Raw genomic sequence first — 19059 nt, forward strand, 5'->3', positions numbered from 1 at the left:
ATAAACTGTGGACCAAATGGCGGTCAATAAAAAGCCCTTCACTTACAGTTCAGACAGCTAAGAAATAAAACAAACCCACCAAAATAATCCTCAAAAATTCTGGTCAGGCATCAATAACCTCCTACACCCAGGATGCTCATGCACTCCTACTACCTCCAACTCTGATCACAACAATCCCACCCAAATAGCCAACTCATTTAACACTTATTTTACAGAAACCATTCAATCCCTGGCCAACCAGTTATTCCCTAGCACCACATGCTCTACGACTGCCATCACCAATAACGGGCAAATACCTTATCTTCCCACATCCCAGTTGCCCTAGGTGTCACTCATGGATCCATTTGGGTCCTTTACTCTTCTCCATCTTTACAAATGACCACCATTCTGTAATTCCGCAAGCCACCTGTATCCAATACGCAGATAATTCCACACTTGTATGCTCTGCCACTTTCCCATCAGAACTTCAGTCTCTAACGCACAAGACCTTTAGCACAGTTGAAAATTGGCTTCAACATAGGTGTCTTATCCTAAACCCAAACAAAACAAAAATGCTACTATTCAACCCCACCCGCAGAGCCTCCCCACTCAACTTTACCATAACTTCTTGTAATGGAAATATAAATCTCCTGATACTACCACAAAATTACTTGGGGGTACTAATTGATAATAACCTCTCTTATGAGCCTCACATTAATATCACTATAAAAACAGTGAATAAGAAATTAGGTTCCCTCTGCAGGATCAAACCCTTTCTGACCCCTCTAGCCAGGGTCACCATTGCTCGCACCCACCTTATCTCTACCCTGCTTTATGCCTCCCCTATCTAGACTAAAATATGTAAAAGTAATCTGAGCAAACTGTCTAGCTCTTACAACAATATTGCCAGATTTGCAGCTGGGTCCCCCTATAGAACCCACCGTTGTATCAATCTGAATCAACTAGGCTGGTTAGAATTGCCAAATCTAATACTTTTTAATCAACTAATAGTAGCCCATAAGATCCCGTATCAACCAAGAAGTACACCTATACTCACTTTCCTAGTCACCCCCTATAACAATCTCATAACCCTGCGCTCATCTAACAAACTTCTAGTACAAATAACTAAATCTAACAATTCAGCTGGCGACACTCTGTTCTCTAATTCATTGGGTAAAACCTGGAGCACCCTCCCAAATCACCTAACCTCCCTATCCTCAGCCAATCTATTTAAAAACAAACTTAAACCCTACCTTAAATCACACTGGCTGTGCCCCTGTGTTAACCCAGACTAACTACTAAACCCTTCCCTTAATACCCAGCTTCTTATGGGCATTTTCTTGCGTCTTCTCTATTGATAAAGTGTGTTTGACTATTCGAAGGATTAATGTGCATGCATTTATGTTTATATAGCAGAATGATTAACCATATTACACTTGGACCTCTTGTGAGTCTTTACAGAATTAGCCTATCCAAGCACTTTTTCTTCCTATGAAAACTCATAGCTATTAGTCAATAGTATTTGAGTTTGAAATTGTTGTGTGACTTTATAACTAACATTGTTTCTTAAATATACTTGCATTATTAATAGAAATAACTGTTTGCATTAGTTGCTTTCCTATTAAAATGCTAAATCCTAAGGCATGTAATGTGTACCAAAGCTTTGTAATATCCTAATTTATTTGTAAATATCTATGTTTTGGTGTTCTTTTTTATGTTGTGGAGCTTTTCTCCCCAGACCTCTACTGAAAATGGACATATATCCAGCTGAACTAGCGTGGTCAGCAAATGTATGTTAAATAAATAATAAATAAGTAAAGCTGTCACTCCTGGATCAAGTTTGGAGTAATGTGTGTAAACTTAAAATATTCAAGAACTTTATACATCCTATCTGCCTTTTTTAGAGGCGGCTGGCTGACTGGAAAATTGCAGGCAGTAACAAACACATCCTCCACAGATGAGAGAACTGGAGGAATGGTGCAAATTCTGGAAATTTCTTCTGTAACCGCTCACAGTATTCTCTGAGAGACTGAGAAACCTCAGTGTACTCCCACTGAAAACACTTGCACAATCTATAAATATTCCTTTGGAAAGCGGACACTCCCAGCCCCACCTAAGGGAGAGTCAGAAACTGAGTTTTCCCTTGAATTAGAAATCTGGGAAAGGCCTTTATCAGACCCTTCATTTTCCTGTCAAGATTCAGGATCTTTAATCTGTCCAGTAAAGGAGATATACCTGTTACTTTTACCAGAAACCACTTTGCAAGAAGGATCATTATCCTGAACTATACCATGAGCCAAACCCAGTAAACTACTCCTTTTTGATGAAATTTGAGGAGGAAAAAGTTACATGTTTAGTGTTCTTTTTGACAGGAAAACTGGGGACAGCAGCATTAAGGGCAGCAGAAGCATCCCTGGGGATGGGCACAACATTCTGCCAAGACAAGGAAGTCTTCCCTGTTCCTTGTCACTGGACCTATGAGTGGCTCACTTGCTCACTGAGGGACCCCAACAGCTGCACAGGGCTTGGTTAACCCCCATGGTCTAGTGTGGTATCCATGTTAAGAGTAGTGGTCTGAGGTACAACTAATGGCCACAGCAGAGTCCCCCATTTACAGCTTAGGCAAATTGCCAGCATGCTGTGGTGGCAGAGCGTGTAAGCTTAACTCGTTCTTTGTGTGGTTTGAATAAGGAACGACCGTGAGCCCAACAGATAGTTTTGTGGTCAATTCAAATGTGATGCCGCAAGTAGCAAGTGCTGGTAAAAAGTCTTTAAAGTCACTTTTTTTCAAAGACAAACCTAGTGAAAGTGGTTAAAAACAGTTTTCATTCCTTCCCCACAAAGTAAAACAAACACAATTTTTTCACAGAAAAAAATGTGTTTTACTTACTTTAAACAACTTTTACTGGCAGGAGAAATGAACTGCATCATTTAGAAGTACAGTACAGTCTCATGGCAGTTCTTCAAACCACAAACTTCTGGCTTTAAAATAACTTTCCTGAAGAGGGAAATAATAAACAAAAATTATTGAATGGAAGTTGTTTTCCCCGTTTGCCCAGTAAAAGAACAGCACAAGGTGACCATCGATCGTAAAAAGCATCTGAGTAAAGTACTGTTCTGCATCAGTCAAGATGTTCATCGTGTTTCACTGTTGCAGTCATGACTGTAGGGTTCTCCCGTGCCGGCAGGTAACCCTCGGTCGGCCAGAATCCCAAAGTCTGGGTCCGGCGTCGGCTGTTCAACCATGCTCCCTGATGTCAGAGTGCCAGGAGTACAAAGCTGACAGCCGACGCCATGTTCTCCAGTCTTTCTTGCCGTGCGGTGATAGCAGTTTGCAAGTGCCGGTCGGCTGACTCCTGACGAATTTTACTGATATACTTGAATCCAAAGATTTTCTTCTCCACTCAAAGCTAAGTACCCCGTTGGGGAAACTTTTTTCTTGCTCCACTCCGATGTCAGAAAAAGTTAATAATTGTATTTCATGTGGGAAGCAAATACCTCATAAGGATTTTCATTCTTACTGTATTCCTTGCTTGGGCCCTGACCACGGCGTAGCTAGTTGTTGGTTTTGTGCTAGATTTAATCAACGTACAGTTAAGCGAAGGTACCATTTTGCCTTTCATTACTTCGGTAGGCGCTTTAATTACAAAATGTCGTCGGATACGGTTCCAGCTACCGGAGTTCACAAACGTTGCAAGGATAAAGACAGGCCTCCGAGGTCCAAATCTGATAGCGCACAACCGGGGCCAGCTTCAGGTTCGGCCGTCATCAGTGAGGCGCTTTTGCAGCCCCTGTCGTCGGCCATTTCAGAACAGACGGCCAAAACGGACTCTTATGAGGAGCCAACCAGGCCTTTAAATATTCCTGTTGCAGGACCTTCGGACAATGCTCCTTCGGATGGGTCCGGAGCCGCTGTGCAGGTACTGGCTTTCAAAGGGGTTTTCAGGCCTACTCAGCTACAAATAAAGGCAAAGACTCCTACAAAATCAAAGACTTCTACAGAGGCCTCTTCTGAACCAGCTCCCAAGTCACAGAAACAGTCACTCAAGATGGCTGAGGATTTACTTACTATGATTAGGGGTTCTCATCCCCCTCCAGACAAAAGACCTAGGCAGGATATCTCTTATGATTCCTCTGATCAGGCTTCTGTTTCCTCTGTTTCTTCCGATCAGGAATATTCTTTCCCTCCTTATGAGGATTCTGATGCTGAAGAATCCATTCCTTCAGCTTCTCCCCCTGAGGATTTTTCTTTTGGGGAAACTTTGCATGAAATGAGAGAACATTTCCACTGGGAAGGATAGGAGTATTCGGAATCCAAGAAAAGACTGAGGGAATTTCTTCTTCTTCCCCAACATAGACCCCTGGCTATTCCTCCTGTTTTGGATATTGTGGATGATGCCTTTTCGGAGGCTAACTTAACCCCTGACTCTTTTCCTCCTGCTCCTGTTAAGCCTGATAGATATTACAGGGTTCCTGATTCCCATCCGTTTTTATACAAGAACCCTTCTGCTGACCCTGAAACCATTTCTCAGGGTCCTAAGGGAGCTAAGGCCGCTTCTGCCAAAAAATCCTATTCCTACTGAAAAGGATTCTCGATCCTTAGAAAGATGGGGCAAAAAGGTGTACACTTCTGCTACTTTGTCCATTAGGGCTTTAAACTGTCAGTTTCATATGTTTAAATACCAGCAATTTCTACTGTCTGTCTTAAAACAAAAGCTTACTTCCATTTCTGCCTGTGCAGATAAGGAATTACATGACTTATTGCATGCCACTGAACAGGTTGGGAAGCATGGTTTACACTGTGGATTTGATACCTTGGAAGCTTCTTGTAGGGCTGCGGCCTCTGGCACAGTCATTAGAAGGCATGCATGGCTAAAGGAACAAAATTTACCTGGACAAGTAAAGGCTAAATTATTGGATGCTCCTGTTCAGCATAATGTTTTGTTTGGATCAAAAGCTGAAGAGGTGATTAAAAAGATAGAGGATAAGGCGAAATCCATGCAAACAGTTAAAGATTTCTTACAAGTACAGCCTCCTAGATTTAGCAGGAATTTGCCTTCTAAAAATTGGTCCTTTCCTTCTTCAGACAGGCCTCAGAGGGGTAGATATAGATGTTCCAGAGGGAGGCCTCAAACACAAGCTGCTTATAGACCAAGACAGTGGACTGCTTCCACTCCTAGGGGAGGAGAGGACAGGTCTCAATCTCAAAGGAAACAAACTCGATGACTCCCTCTGTTGGGCTGCAGGAACTTCTTGCCTGGAAGGCCCTCTTGGAGGAAAACTCTCTCTTTTTTTTTTTTTTTTATCAAAATTGGACTCAAATAACCCAAGACAAATGGGTTTTGGATGTGGTTTTAAGAGGGTACAAATTCCATTTTCACACCTTGCCAAGACCAAGTGGATGGCCAGACCTTCCAAAACATCAATGGACGGAGGCCTTACACCAGGTGGAGGCTCTTTTGGCTATGAATGCCATAGAACTAGTTCCTCTTTCAGAGATGGGAAAAGGTTTTTATTCAAGGCTCTTTCTAGTCCCAAGGAAGCAAAACTCATGGAGACCCATTCTGGATCTGTCGGTCTTGAACACCTTTCTAGAAATTCCAAAATTCAAGATGCTTACTCTACAGCAGCTACTTCCAATGCTGTCCAAAAATGCATGGATGGTAACTTTGGATTTAAAGGAGGCATATTTACACATTCCCATCAGGCAGGATCACAGAAAATACCTCAGGTTCAAAGCCGGATCGAGGCACTTTCAATTCTCTGCGCTGCCCTTTGGATTATCTACTGCGCCCAGGGTCTTCACCAAATGCCTGGCTCCAGTAGTAGCTTACTGCAGACTCAAGGGAATTCAAATTTACCGTTATCTGGACGATTGTCTAATTCAGGCAGACAGCAAGGATGTCTTACTCCAGCATCTAGAATTTGTACATAACCTCCTCAAGTTCCTGGGATTCTCTGTAAACATAAAGTCAAATTTGACACCATCACAACAGATGACTTTTCTGGGTGCACTTCTAAACACCACAACCCAGATGGCATTTCTGACATCCGAAAAACAGTTACAGCTGGCTTCAACTTTCAGAACCTTGGCAACTTTAACTCCTCTATCTGCAAGGAAATTCCTGCAGGCTTTGGGTTACATGGCCTCCTGCATCCTTCTCGTACCATATGCAAGACTACACACGAGCAAAATACAGTGGTACCTAAAAAGTGTATGGTCTCAGCATTGCCACAGTTTAAACATGCTGATCTCCGTCCTTCCTTGCCTTCAGAAGGAATTTCTTTGGTGGTCCAGGGCATGTGCTCTAAACAAAGGGAAGCCCTTCCGTCTGCCTCCTGCCTCTCTGATTCTAACCACGGACGCCTCGGATTATGCTTGGGGAGCCCATTTCCAGGGCAATTGTTTGCAGGGCCTTTGGACAAAGGATCAGAAGCACCTGCATATCAATTTAAAGGAAATGTTAGCCGTTCAGAAAGCCCTATTGGCCTTCAGGAATCTTTTACAACCAGGACAACTGTTAATACGGACAGACAACACCACAGTTATGTGGTACATAAACAAGCAAGGGGGATCTCATTCCTACCCCCTTTGCAGACTAACCATGGATCTATGGAACATAGCTCTAGCTTGCAATCTGGATCTTCAAGCTCAGTTTCTACCAGGGAAACAAAACTTCCTGGCAGACAGTCTGAGCAGAAATCTTTCGGATCCACACGAGTGGATGCGGGACACCAAAATATTCAAGATGGTAACAGCAGTCTGGGGATGCCCACACATAGAACTCTTTGCATCTCATCTCAATCATCAACTATAGATTTTTTGCACCAGGACTTTCCACAGAGAGGCTTGGAAAGTGGACGCCCTGTCATTCAGTTGGAGGAACCTCTCGGGGATATGCCTTTCCGCCTCTTCCTCTTCTTCCACGGGTCTTATTGAAGATAAAACAGGACAAACCCAAGATGATAATCTTGCTGGCTCCAAATTGGCCTTGACAGTTTTGGTATCCAACTCTAAAAAACCTATGTCTGGAGCCCCCTTGGGTTTTACCTCGGTCTCCGAACCTTCTGTCCCAACATCAGGGTCAGGTTCTACACTCTCATGTCAGAACTCTCAGCCTGGCGGCCTGGTTAATCCAGGGCCTTTGATTTCTTCTTTCCTACCCAAGCAGGTTATGGATGTCATTTTAGAAGCCAGACGTCCTAGCACTAGAAAATCTTATGCAGGAAAATGGAAAAGATTTTGTTCCTGGATACAGGCTCAGGATTCTGATCCTCTTCTTCCTAACATTATCTTAATTTTACTTTACTTGACAGATCTTTTACATAAGGGTCTCTCTTTCTCTTCCATTAAAATACATGCCTCTGCTATTTCTGCTCATTATAATTCAGACCCTCCCATCTTTTCCCACCAGCTCATGAGGCAGTTTCTCAGAGGAGCTAAGAACTTAAGACCTCCTAGATCTCCTCCCATTCCTGCTTGGGATCTCAACTATGTTTTGGAAAAACTAACATTGCCTCCTTTTGAGCCTGCTGCCTCTTCTGACATCAAGTTTTTATCTTGGAAGACAGCTATCTTGTTAGCCCTAACCTCTGCCAGGAGAGTTTCAGAGTTACAAGCCCTTATGGCTGTGGAACCTTATATTATTTTTCATCAAGACAGGATATCTTTGAGGACTAATCCTACCTTCATGCCTAAGGTGGTTCCCAAAGTGGCTTTAAATCAAACTATCCACTTGCCAACTTTTTTCCCCACTCCTCAAAATAAAGGGGAAAGGATCTTACATTCCTTGGATGTACACAGACAACTACGTTTTTACCTGGACAGAACCAAGGACATCAGAAAATCAGAACAATTGTTTGTTTCTTATGCTTCAAGTTCCCAAGGTAAAGCCATTTCAAAACAGACCATTTCTAAATGGATTGCTCATGGAATCAGATTTTGTTATTCACACCATGGAAAGCAAATCCCAGGGAGTATACGGACTCATTCCACCAGAGCTGCTGCCACTTCTGCGGCCTTCTTCAGGGGAGTTCCTACCAAAGACATTTTGGAAGCTGCAACTTGGAGTTCAGTGCATACTTTTTCTAAGCACTACAATCTACCTCTCTACTCTAAGTCTAGGGCAGGCTTTGCCTCTGCAGTCTTGCAGGGCCTTTTAGCCGCCCCTTCTTTTTGACCACCACCCTTTCTTTCAGCTTTGGGATTCTACCCTACAGTCTTGACTGCAACAGTGAAACACGACGAACATAGTACAGTTGTGTACACTTACCATAAATGTAGATGTTAGAGTGTCTTCACTGTTGCAGTCTGGGTTTCCCTCCCTCCTGTCCCCTCTTACTTGTGTGGTTCCTTTTTTCACCATTCTTCTGAGGTGTATTTGCAAAGGTTATGGGACCTTTTTCATTTTGGGACTCCTGACATCTGGGGCAAGAAAAACTGGAGAAGATGGTGTCTGCTGTCAGCTTTGTACTCCTGGCGCTCTGACGTCAGGGAGCATGGTTGAACAGCCGACGCCAGACCCAGACTTTGGGATTCTGGCCGACCGAGGGCTGCCTGCCGGCAGGGGAGAACCCTACAGTCATGACTGCAACAGCGAAGACACTCAAACATCTACATTTATGGTAGGTGTACACAACTGTACTTTGTGAAGGGCTTGGCACCCAAACTTGCCTTTTATGTGGTCAGCTTGAGCTGCCAGACAGTTTGGGTGCATGTCAGGTACCCTTGGAAGCTGATCGGCTGTTATATCCTTGGCAGGATATAACTCTTGTATTTAAGGCTAGTGCAGCAGTGATCAGTATGATGAACAGGTTTTGTTACAGCAACATTCTGGAACAGTTGGGGTTAAGTAAATTTCTCCTTGCCCTTAGTGTTGTGTAATTTCAGAGATGTATGGGTTGAGGGGAATTCCCCCTCAACAAAAGGGTTTTTTTTTAATTTTATTGATTCAGTGGGTTAGGAAGTGACAGTTAACTTTAGTCAGATTGTGTTTTGATAAGAGTTTTATTGATCATGCACCATAACCACCTATTCACTTGTCTGTCGCTGTAGATTATGATCATGTACATGTATTTGTGATTAGCAACATAATGTTCAAGTGCTTAAGTGTTGACAGAAAAGATCAAGTTTTAAGGGTCGTGTTACTATGGAAAAGGCAAATTTTAACTTAGAGCGAAATTTAATGAAGTGAGGAAAGTTTTCTTGATGGGGAGTCATTTAACAGTTTTTGCTATAATCCGGTATGTATACTTTTTTGTTGTAATCAGGTATGTATACTGCACATTATGCATTCTGTTTTGGAGTTGTATTGCAAATTTGTCTCACTTTCTAGTCTTACATTTCTCCTATTTTTCTTCTTTAGGGCCAGGTAGCTGCTTTGGATGGAATGAGAGCTTGTATGACCTTTTATCCCCGTTCCTGTGGAGCATTACAGGTGAGTTCATTTTTCCACATTAAACGCAGCTGATTAGAGCATCTCAGTTCATCCTACAAAGCAGGGTAGCCTAATTCTGAGGCACAAATCTATAGCACTGAAAGCATAATTTTGATTGCTCCATTTCCCAATCTACATCACTGTCACACTAAGCTTAATTCTTTTCTTTGGCCTTGTCTTTTAAGTATGTTTTGAGTCCTCACATTTTAAAGTATAATGAGTACAAATACATTGGTATAGAAATTAATATTTTCCTTTGTTTTCATGCAGTATACATATGTTTTCTTAATTTTCGTTTGCACCGTTATTTAATTTTTTTAAATTCCTGCCTTCCATCTCCTGAACAACATTCAGTTAAAATTGGTTTAGATTTTGGTTTCCATTTACTATGGCTAGGCAATTTAGATCTTTTTATCCCATACTAAGAGAATTATTTCCTTAATTACAACCATTTGCTCCCCCGATATTTCTGACAATACTCTGTAAGGAATTTTTAAAATTGGCAAATTTGTTATATTCCCAAAAAGTACATTTCCAAATACCCATGTCTCCTATCTAGCTTCCAAGATTTGCTATGTACCTGTGGAAGAATTCTCTGAAGTCTGTTTGGAGGTATAACATATCTTTTCAAATGGTCCCGTGCAAAAATTCTAAACCTTCTGTACTTTGTTGCATACTTGAGAGCCATAAAGATGTCATCCTATTATTCCTTTGTTAATTCTCTTTTCCAACATTCTTTTCTAACTTTCATTGATTAAAGTCGTGGGAAGCATTGAGCTGCCTGCTGGTCCAGTTTTGTGAGGTTTCAGCCAGTAACTTGTAGTCTATTGGTCGTTTTGGGCCAGTTCCTAGCTTTTTTCAGCCCCCTGATGTAAAACATGCTAAACGCGCATTTTCCAGCTTGTACCTACTCAGCACAGATCCTCGTGGTGGCCAACAGAGTAATCCAGGCTTCAGAGAGCTAAAAAAGTGACTTTACCTGATTTAAGTATATTTTTTGTGGCTTTCCACTTCTAATTACCTAGCGACTGTATTTCGCCTGCTTGCTGATACATTGTATTTGTTTTTCTGCATTTATTCTGTTATTGCACTTGAATTCTCATTTTGTTACTTTTAAAATCTGTAATTGTTGCAAATTGTTTCTGTAGGCTGTGATAGCCGATTTATAGCATTTAAAAGTGTCTACTGTATCTGTTTCTCCTTGTTTCTGAAAAAAAAAAAAAAAAAATATCTCTTGTTTTTCCCGCCTTACTGAGCTAGAGTAGTCCAGTTTCAGAGTTGCTGATCCCTGGACTTTGTAGTTCCTGTTACTGATTCTTTGCCTAATTTGGAAGTAGGAAGTTCCCTTGCTTACCAGTGGGAGTGGGAAGCATTGAGCTGCCTGCTGGTCCAGTTTTGTGAGGTTTCAGCCAGTAACTTGTAGTCTATTGGTCGTTTTGGGCCAGTTCCTAGCTTTTTTCAGCCCCCTGATATAAAACACGGTAAACGCGCATTTTAGCGCCGAGTTGCCACTGTTGCACACGAGCAGCGGCGGTTAAATAAGGTTAAACTATTCGGGCCACCTAAATTACACTTTTCAAATTTTCCCTTAAAACTACCTTTCTTGAGCTGTACAAAGAGCGTATCCTATAACTGAAAGGTTCATCTCTACTTGATTCCCAAGTAGACTATTCTCTATCTATAAGCCTAGCACTTACTCCTACAGTACTTGCACCTTGATAAAGCACTCTTATTATAGATAGTACCCCACCAGCCTAAAACCCACTTCTCCCGGAGTCCTTTGAAAGTCTTATCTACTACTTCTAGTATGTCGAGGGATCAGTTGCTAGTGTCCTCTCCTGCTCAACTGGTGAACCTGGGAATATTGAGGCAATGTTACAATTGCCTCATGTACACAGACAATCCTCTCCTTCTCCCACAAAACACAAATACATGCGAGATGCAACTATACGGCCAAACTGGAGGCTGAGCTCTCTCAACATAGGACTGGCAAGACCAGACAGGAGGAGAAGGAAACCACACACAATACATACCCAGTCACACATAGTATCATCACAACTTCAAATCATACACATAATCACACAAAGACATACTTGGAGGCTCTGATCAAAAATCTACCAAAACAGCAGAGGCCACCAAAGCAGACACCCAAACAACTACCACCTCAGGACCCAACACATGCAACACATAGACCACACAGTCAGTGTGTCAAACAGTCACAGCCTCTAAGGCCAAACACAATGCCAGACACACTTGTCATTGGTGACTCCATAGTCAGACACACTGACGTCCCGCTCACCAGACTGAGTAAGGAGAAGGTCACAGTAAACTGCCTGTCGGGCGCTAGAATCCGCCACATAACACAAGCACTCAGGTCTCTCAACAGCAGGTACAAGTATGACTCAGTCATTGTCCACGCTGGTGTCAACGACCTGAGATGTACCTCCTTGGACTACATGAAAAGGGACATCGAGGAGCTCTCTGATTATGTAGCCCAGGCAGGTATGACCCTGACCTTGAGCAGTATCCTACCTTCACCTAGAATGATGCGACAATACAGTGATAAGATGATCAGCTTTAATAATTGGCTTAAATTCTGGTGTCATTCAAAGGGGATCCAATGTCTGTCTGCCTGGGATGACATGCGGGACAAGCCACGCTGCTTCGCAAGGGACGGCTTGCACCTGTCACCCCTGGGCTTCCGAATATTGGCAAAGGCTCTTGCCACCCCCATAGTGCCTTTTTTAGGCAAGGCTCAAGTTCTAAACCTACCACCCTAGAACACCAAAAAGAAAAAAAAACTAAGGGTAATGCTGCTCAACGCCAGAAGTCTCAATCTCAAGATGCACGCACTCGAGGCCCTTCTCAATATGGAGAACATCGATGTCTGTGCTGTGACAGAAACTGGGTTCAAGGCTCCTGAGAGCACCCCAGCACTAACAGGATGTTCTTCATCTCACATTGCTGCAGTCCTAACACTTGGGTAGTCCGCTGTCCCAGTCGGCCCGAATACCAAAGTATAAGGCTGACGTCGGTCAAGGCGCATTTGTCTGACATCAGGACGTCAGGGTACAAATGCGCATGACCGACGTCATATCCTCAGTCTTTTTTGCCGCATGGTCCAATGCAGAAGCAGTATTGCGAGTGCAGGTTGGCGTTCTGAAATTTTCTGAAGTCGGAGTTTCAGACCGAATCAAAGTTGGCTAAGTACCCCATTGGGGAATATTTTGTTTTTTTCTTGCCTCAGTATTTAACCGGATGTCAGAAAAAGTGAATAACTGTATTTCTTGTGGGAAACAGATACCTCATAGAGATTACCATACATTGTGTATACCTTGCTTAGGGCCTGAGCACGACGTTGTTGGCTGTCGCTCTTGTGCTAGATTTAACAAACGCACTATTAAGAGAAGATTAGATTGTGCCAGGTTAGTTTTGGGAAGCGTTGTAATTACAACATGCCGCCGGATGCTCCGCCCGCTTCATCTAAAAGCGCAAGGACAAAGCAGCGAAGTTTAGGTGGAAGAACCGTCTGTCCCGGACGTCGGTTCTTTAGAGGGCTCGGTGGAGCCGGTGGTTCTACCAGAAGTTCCTTTGGATTCTCAGGGAGAGACTTTACTGTTACAAGATGTGTCCTCTCAGGAGGTAGGCCAAGCTGAAGGGGCTTCTCAGGTAGCTGTTTTGCCCTCCCTTCCTAAGGTGGTTAGGCCCTCCCCTTCTGTTTCCAAGACTCCTTCTAGAGGCAGGCCAGGGTTAACTTCAGTGGAGGTCTCCCCTAGTTCTTCAGGGTCTCTGCCTAAGAAACATATGCTTAAAATGGCAGAAGATTTGATTACTATGATTAGAGGTTCTATACCCCCCCCCTGATAAGAGGCCTAGGGTGGAACCTGAGCTTGAGAGTTTTGAGCAGTGTTCGGAGGCTTCTGAGTCTTCGGCTGAAGACTTGCAGGAGTATCCTCCTTATTCTGATTCTGATGTGGATGACTCTACACCTTCGGCTTCTCCTCCTGAGGATTTTTCTTTTTCAGAGACTCTTCATTCCATGAGGGAGCATTTTAAATGGGAAGGTCAAGATTTCTCTGATTCTAGGAAAAGGCTTAGGGAATTTTGTTTCTACCCCAGCATAGGCCTTTAGCTATACCTCCTGTTCTGGATGTGGTAGAGGATGTTTTTGCAGAGGCTTCCCTGAACCCTGATTCTTTGCCTCCTGCCCCAGTTAAACCGGACAGGTATTATAGGGTGCCTGAAGCTCATAAGTATCTTTTTAAGAGTCCTAGGGCAGACCCAGAAACTGTTTCTCAGGGCCCTAAAGGTGTTAAGGCTTCTGTTGTTAAAAATCCTGTTCCTTCTGATAAAGAGGCAAGGGCTTTGGATAGATGGGGGAAAAGGTGTATACTTCTTCCACTTTAGCCATGAGGGCTTTGAATTGCCAGTTTCACATGTTGAAATACCAAAATTATCTCCTTTCACAATTGAAGTCTAAGGTAGATGCTCTGGCGGAAGGTATTGAGTGTAAAGAGTTGCAGGATTTAGTTCATGTTTCTGAACAGGTGGGTAAGCATTCCTTGCAATGTGGTTTTGATGCTGTACAGGCCTCTTCGAGGGTGGCAGCCACTGGTTCTGTTCTTCGCAGGCACGCCTGGCTCAGGGATCAGAATTTAGCTGAACATGTAAAGACAAGGATTTTAGATGCTCCTTTACAATCTGATGTGTTATTTGGTGCCTGTGGACGCAGTTTTAAAGAAAATGGAGGACAAGGCTAAGTCTATGCAGACTGTTAAAGATTTTTGCAGGTTCAGCCTCCAAAGTTTAGTAGAAATTGGCCTACTAAGGGGTGGACTTATCCTTCTTATGATTCTCAGTCTAGGGGTAGATCTAGACGTGGTAGGGGCAGAGCTCAAGGTTCTTTAGGCCTAGAACAGGCAGTTCGCCTGCCCAGTCTTCTGGTGAGGGCAGGGGTCAGTCCTTTCGTAAGCAGACCCAATGACTTGCCTTTTCAGCTGCCAGAGCCTTCTCGTCTGGCAGCACCTTTGGGAGGAAGGCTGGCGCTTTTCAAAGAAAATTGGAGTGTTATTACCCAAGACAGATGGGTATTGGATATCGTTCACCACGGTTACAGGTTTTATTTCCATACCTTGCCTCCTTTCAAAGGCATGCCAGACATTCCTCCTATGCAAAGAAAAGAGGCTCACAAGCAAATTTCTCTGTTGCTCCAGATAGGGGCCATTCAGCCGGTTCCTGTGCCAGAAAGGGGCCTAGGATTTTATTCTCGCCTGTTCCTAGTACCAAAAAAGGGGAACACGTGGAGACCAATTTTGGATTTGTCTATCCTCAACACTTATTTGGACATTCCCAAGTTCAAAATGCTGACGTTACAACAGCTTTTACCTCTGCTGGGCAAAGATCACTGGATGGTAACTTTAGATCTCAAGGAGGCTTACCTTCATGTGCCTATCAGACTCAGTTGCAGAAAGTATCTGCGGTTCCGAGCTGGAAATTCCCATTATCAGTTCTCTGCATTGCCCTTTGGCTTATCTACTGCGCCCAGAGTATTCACAAAAGTTCTGGCTCCAGTTGTAGCTTTTTTCAGGCTAAAAGGAATACAAATCTATCCTTACTTGGACGACTGTCTGATTCTGGCTCAAGAAAAGGATGAGCTTCTTCAGCATCTGGAATATGTGATAGCAGTGCTAAGATGCCTGGGGTATTCTGTGAACGAAATAAAGTCCAGTCTAGTACCCTCTCAAGACATGTGCTTTCTGGGTGTGAGACTGAATACAGCAGCCCAGATGGCCTTTTTAACCCCGGACAAACAAAAGAGTCTATCCCTTTACTTCCATCAACTATCTCATCAGTCCGTGCTGACTGCAAGGACAGTCCTTCAAGCATTAGGGTTCATGGCATCTTGTATTCTGGTGCTTCCCAATGCTAAACTGCATATGAGGAAGCTACAATGGTATCTCAAAAATGTATGGACACAGCACTGCCGGGATCTGGACACTGTCATTCAAATAATACCTTGCATTCAAAAGGAATTTTTGTGGTGGGCTCAGGAATGTCACCTAAACAAGGGACTCTCTGTGACCCGGCCAGAGGCGAGTCAGATTCTAACGACAGATGCCTCAGACATAGCTTGGGGAGCTCATCTGAATGGAAAGTGGATACAAGACAAGTGGCCTGCCAGACTACAGCATCTACATATCAACATGAAGGAGATGTTAGCAGTCCAGTTTGCATTGATGGCTTTCAAGGAGTTACTTCTTCCAGGGCAGGTGTTGATTCTAACAGACAACACAACTGTCATGTGGTACATCAACAAGCAAGGGGGAACACATTCTTATCCTCTATGCAGGCAAGCAATGATTTTGTGGGAGACTGCGCTCAGCTTGCAGCTTACTCTTCAGGCGAGGTTTCTGCCAGGAGCACAGAACTCCTTAGCAGATGTGTTAAGCAGGCAAATCATGGATCCCCACGAGTGGAAACTGGATCTTCATGTATTGCAAAAATTGACAGTGCCATGGGGAACTCCAGACATAGATCTGTTCGCTTCTCCACTAAACCACCAGCTGCCAAAGTTTTGCACAAAAAGGTTTCATCACACAGCTTGGAAAGTGGACGCTCTTTCGTTCAGTTGGGAAAATCTTCATGTGTATGCCTTTCCACCTCTGCCTCTCCTCCCAAAGGTACTCCTAAAGGTCAGACAAGACAAGCCAAGGATGATTTTGATAGCTCCAGATTGGCCTCGGCAACACTGGTACCCATTACTGAGGAATCTGGTAAGAAAGCCTCCATGGCCTTTACCTTTAATTCCACACCTTTTGTCTCAGAGGGACGGTCATCTACTCAATGTCAAGCTTCACTCTCTTCATCTAACAGCCTGGCATATTCTGTTTTGAACCACAGCAGGTCTCAACTTCCTCAACAAGTTTTGAATGTGATTATGGAAGCCAGAAGACCTAGTACACGTAAAGTGTATGCAGAAAAATGGAAGAGATTTTTATTTTGGACTGCAGCAAAGGATTTGGATGTTTCTGAGCCTAATTTGAGTGTGGCTCTTCAATATCTTACTGAGCTATTGGACAAAGGTTTGTCTTTCTCTTCCATTAAGATTCATGCTGCAGCAATTTCAGCTCACTATGATTGTGACCCACCATTATTTTCTCATCCTTTGTTCAAGCAATTTCTTAGAGGGGCAAAGAATATAAGACCCCCGTGAGAGCTCCTACTCCTGCTTGGGACCTCAATTTTGTGTTGGAGAAACTTACTCTACAACCTTTTGAGCCTGCGGCTACTGCTGAGTTGAAATACTTGTCATGGAAGACTGCTTTTTTGTTGGCCATTACTTCTGCAAGAAGGGTTTCTGAATTGCAGGCCCTTTTTGCGGTTGAGCCATTTTTGATTTTTCATAAGGATAGGGTATCATTACGCACTAATCCTTCATTTATGCCTAAGGTGGTTTCTAGTGTGGCTTTAAACCAAACTATTCATTTGCCTACTTTCTATGCAGATCCCCAAAATAGGGGGGAAACGATTTTGCACACTTTAGATGTACACAGGCAGTTGCTATTATTTAAGCAGGACTAGGGATTTTAGGCAGTCTCAGCAGTTGTTTGTTTCTTTTGCTTTGAGTTCTCAGGGCAAGCCTGTGTCAAAACAAACTATATCTAAGTGGATTGGGTTTTGCATTGCATTCTGTTACTCCCATCATGGCAAGGAGATTCCAGCTGGGATTAGGCCTCATTCCACTAGGGCTACTGCCACTTCAACAGCATTTCTAAGGGGTGGCAACTAAGGATATTTTGGAGGCAGCTACTTGGAGTTCAGTGCATACTTTCTCCAAGCATTACCACCTTCCTCTCTATTCTAAGTCCAGGGCTGGTTTTGCCACTGCTGTGTTGCAGGGCATTTTGGCAGCTCCTGCCTCATTATAGTTTAGCCATCCTCCCTTACCTCTGCTTTGGGATTCTACCCAAGTGTTAGGACTGCAGCAATGTGAGATGAAGAACATAGTACAGTTTTGTACCTACCATAAATGTAGATGTTCAAGATCCACATTGCTGCAGTCCAATTTTCCCTCCCTCCTTCCCTCTGTGTTTAGGGGTGGTTGTGTGGGTGAGGTTCTATTTTTGTAAATTTGTATATATTGTACATATATTAGGTACAGGAGTGTTTTGGTGTTTTTTGGTTTTGGCCTTATCTTTTTAGGGTCTTCTGACATCTGGGGCAAGAAAAGACTGAGGATATGACGTCGGTCATGCGCATTTGTACCCTGACGTCCTGATGTCAGACAAATGCGCCTTGACCGACGTCAGCCTTATACTTTGGTATTCGGGCCGACTGGGACAGCGGACTACCCAAGTGTTAGGACTGCAGCAATGTGGATCTTCGAACATCTACATTTATGGTAGGTACAAAACTGTACTTTTCACCTCATATCATGCGTTCCGGCCCCAAAATCCGGACAACACCAAGAAAGGAGGGGGGGTGTCCATATTCATAAAGGACACCCACACCTCAAGGTTTGTGGCAACGCACGATGCATCAGAGACCATCCAGGTGCAATTAACCATAGGCAAGACTGCTCTGCAATTTGTAGCATGTTACAGGCCACCCTCTCAAACTCAGGAACCTCATATGGCCTTCCTGAAAACATTGGAGGGGATAAATGTATCTCCAAACACCATCATACTAGGTGACTTCAACTACCCTAATATAGACTGGGAACACTACTCAAGCCCAAACACTCTAACCCAAAAATTCCTGGAGTTCATAAACTCAAATGCCATGGAACAACTAGTCACCATCCCCACAAGAGGAGAAAACATACTTGATCTCATCATCACGAACATGGGATCAAAATGTTCAACACCGGAAGTGTGTACCCCTCACTGGTGAGATCAGATCATAAACTAATCTCGCTGGAGGTCCTCATCCCGCCCCCACCTGAAACAAAAAAGACCACAGTGAAAAACTTCTCAAAAGCTGACTTCACACTTCTAAAAACTAGTGTGGTCTCCTTTAAGGCCCCTGAACCAGTGGTAAATATTACTCGAACCGCTGAATCACTTACAAATGCCTTCTACCAGCACCTACAGGACTGCATGGATCAGGCTATCCCAAACAAAACTAAGACTCTCTGTACCAAAGGCAAGCGTCCAGTCTGGTGGACCCCAGCCATAAACAAGCTCTACAACAACAGCAGTAAGCTACTACAAGATAGAGCAAAATCCTTGAAAGGTAAGACACCTTTGATCATCATAAGTAAAAAACTAAGAGCTCTCATAAAATCATCCAAGACAAATTTTGAGAGAAAAATCACCAAGGACTCAAAAGACAATCATAAGGCCTTCTTTAGCTATGTCAGAAACCTAGGAGGAAACTCCCAGGTATGCTCAGAATTAGTTCAAAATGATGTGAAAATTACTGAACCTTTACACATTGCCAACATACTGGCTGACAGGTTCAGTGCAAACTTCCCCAAAAGGAGAGATATCTATACCAAAGGATTGTAGCCCCCCAAACATCTCCAATGCCCAGGTGAGAATTGTTCTCACTAAGGCAAAAACACAGCATCCATGGGACCGGATGGTGTCCCCGGCTGTGTGCTTCACTAACTCAACGAGGAATTAAACCCACAATTAGGACA

General features: G+C 43.4%; 1 protein-coding gene across 1 annotated transcript in view; it reads left to right on the forward strand.

Moving 5' to 3' along the window:
* Positions 1-19059, forward strand: part of PELP1 (proline, glutamate and leucine rich protein 1) — a gene marked incomplete in the record, with an annotated part of 1137423 nt that overhangs the window by 258386 nt on the left and 859978 nt on the right. The window contains 1 exon segment of the mRNA XM_044076299.1: positions 9345-9416. Coding sequence (XP_043932234.1) covers positions 9345-9416 — 72 coding nt within the window.

Source organism: Protopterus annectens, chromosome 7.part0 (assembly GCF_019279795.1).
Source record: "Protopterus annectens isolate FY-2018-M chromosome 7.part0, PAN1.0, whole genome shotgun sequence".
NCBI lineage: Eukaryota > Metazoa > Chordata > Ceratodontiformes > Protopteridae > Protopterus > Protopterus annectens.